This window comes from Penaeus monodon, chromosome 15, assembly GCF_015228065.2.
Source record: "Penaeus monodon isolate SGIC_2016 chromosome 15, NSTDA_Pmon_1, whole genome shotgun sequence".
NCBI lineage: Eukaryota > Metazoa > Arthropoda > Malacostraca > Decapoda > Penaeidae > Penaeus > Penaeus monodon.
Window position 1 is genome coordinate 4502989 of NC_051400.1, and position 639 is coordinate 4503627.

Here is a 639-nt window from a genome sequence, read left to right on the forward strand (position 1 = left end):
TTGCAAAAGTAAGTACAGATATATTAGGTGTATAGTTTGCTTTCATTTCATTTGTAGGTTATATTTTGTTAATGTAAGCTTTTTACTAATTTTATTTACATATACTGATAGAATAATATATCTGCAGAGCACACATTGCCAATTTATGAGACTATATTTAATAAGTTTATTATTTATAAAACCTTTCTTGTAAGAGATAAATTTTATATGATGACTGAAGTATACTCTCATATATTCCCCAATAGGTACACTCCTCTCCACCAAGCAGCTCAACAAGGCCACACTCAGATTGTCAACTTGCTCCTCGAAAACAAGGCTGAGCCTAACGCAGAAACAAAAGTGAGTTATTATTTTGTGAAGATGTATATGTTTGAATGAATGCTTCTACATATGTGGTAGAATTTCCCTTGATTTCCCAAATATATTTATACACATATGCAAGTGTTTATAATGGATTTCTGTGTAGAGATACAGGTGCTTCTCTAACTGGAAATGAATGAATGAGTACCTGAAAGTAGGAATGTTGATGAAAAGGCCAGTTTTCCCTTTTGACTACTATTGTTCGAAAAAATTCAAACCAATATCATTTATCATTGTTACAAGTTACCAATCTTGATAGTACAGAATACTTGACATACT

General features: G+C 31.3%; 1 protein-coding gene across 1 annotated transcript in view; it reads left to right on the plus strand.

The window, feature by feature from the left end:
• The window catches only part of LOC119581700 (ankyrin-2-like), a gene marked incomplete at its 5' end in the record, with an annotated part of 102055 nt that overhangs the window by 6519 nt on the left and 94897 nt on the right, over positions 1 to 639 (plus strand). The window contains 1 exon segment of the mRNA XM_037929821.1: positions 246 to 339. Within this exon segment, the coding sequence (XP_037785749.1) occupies positions 246 to 339 (94 nt within the window).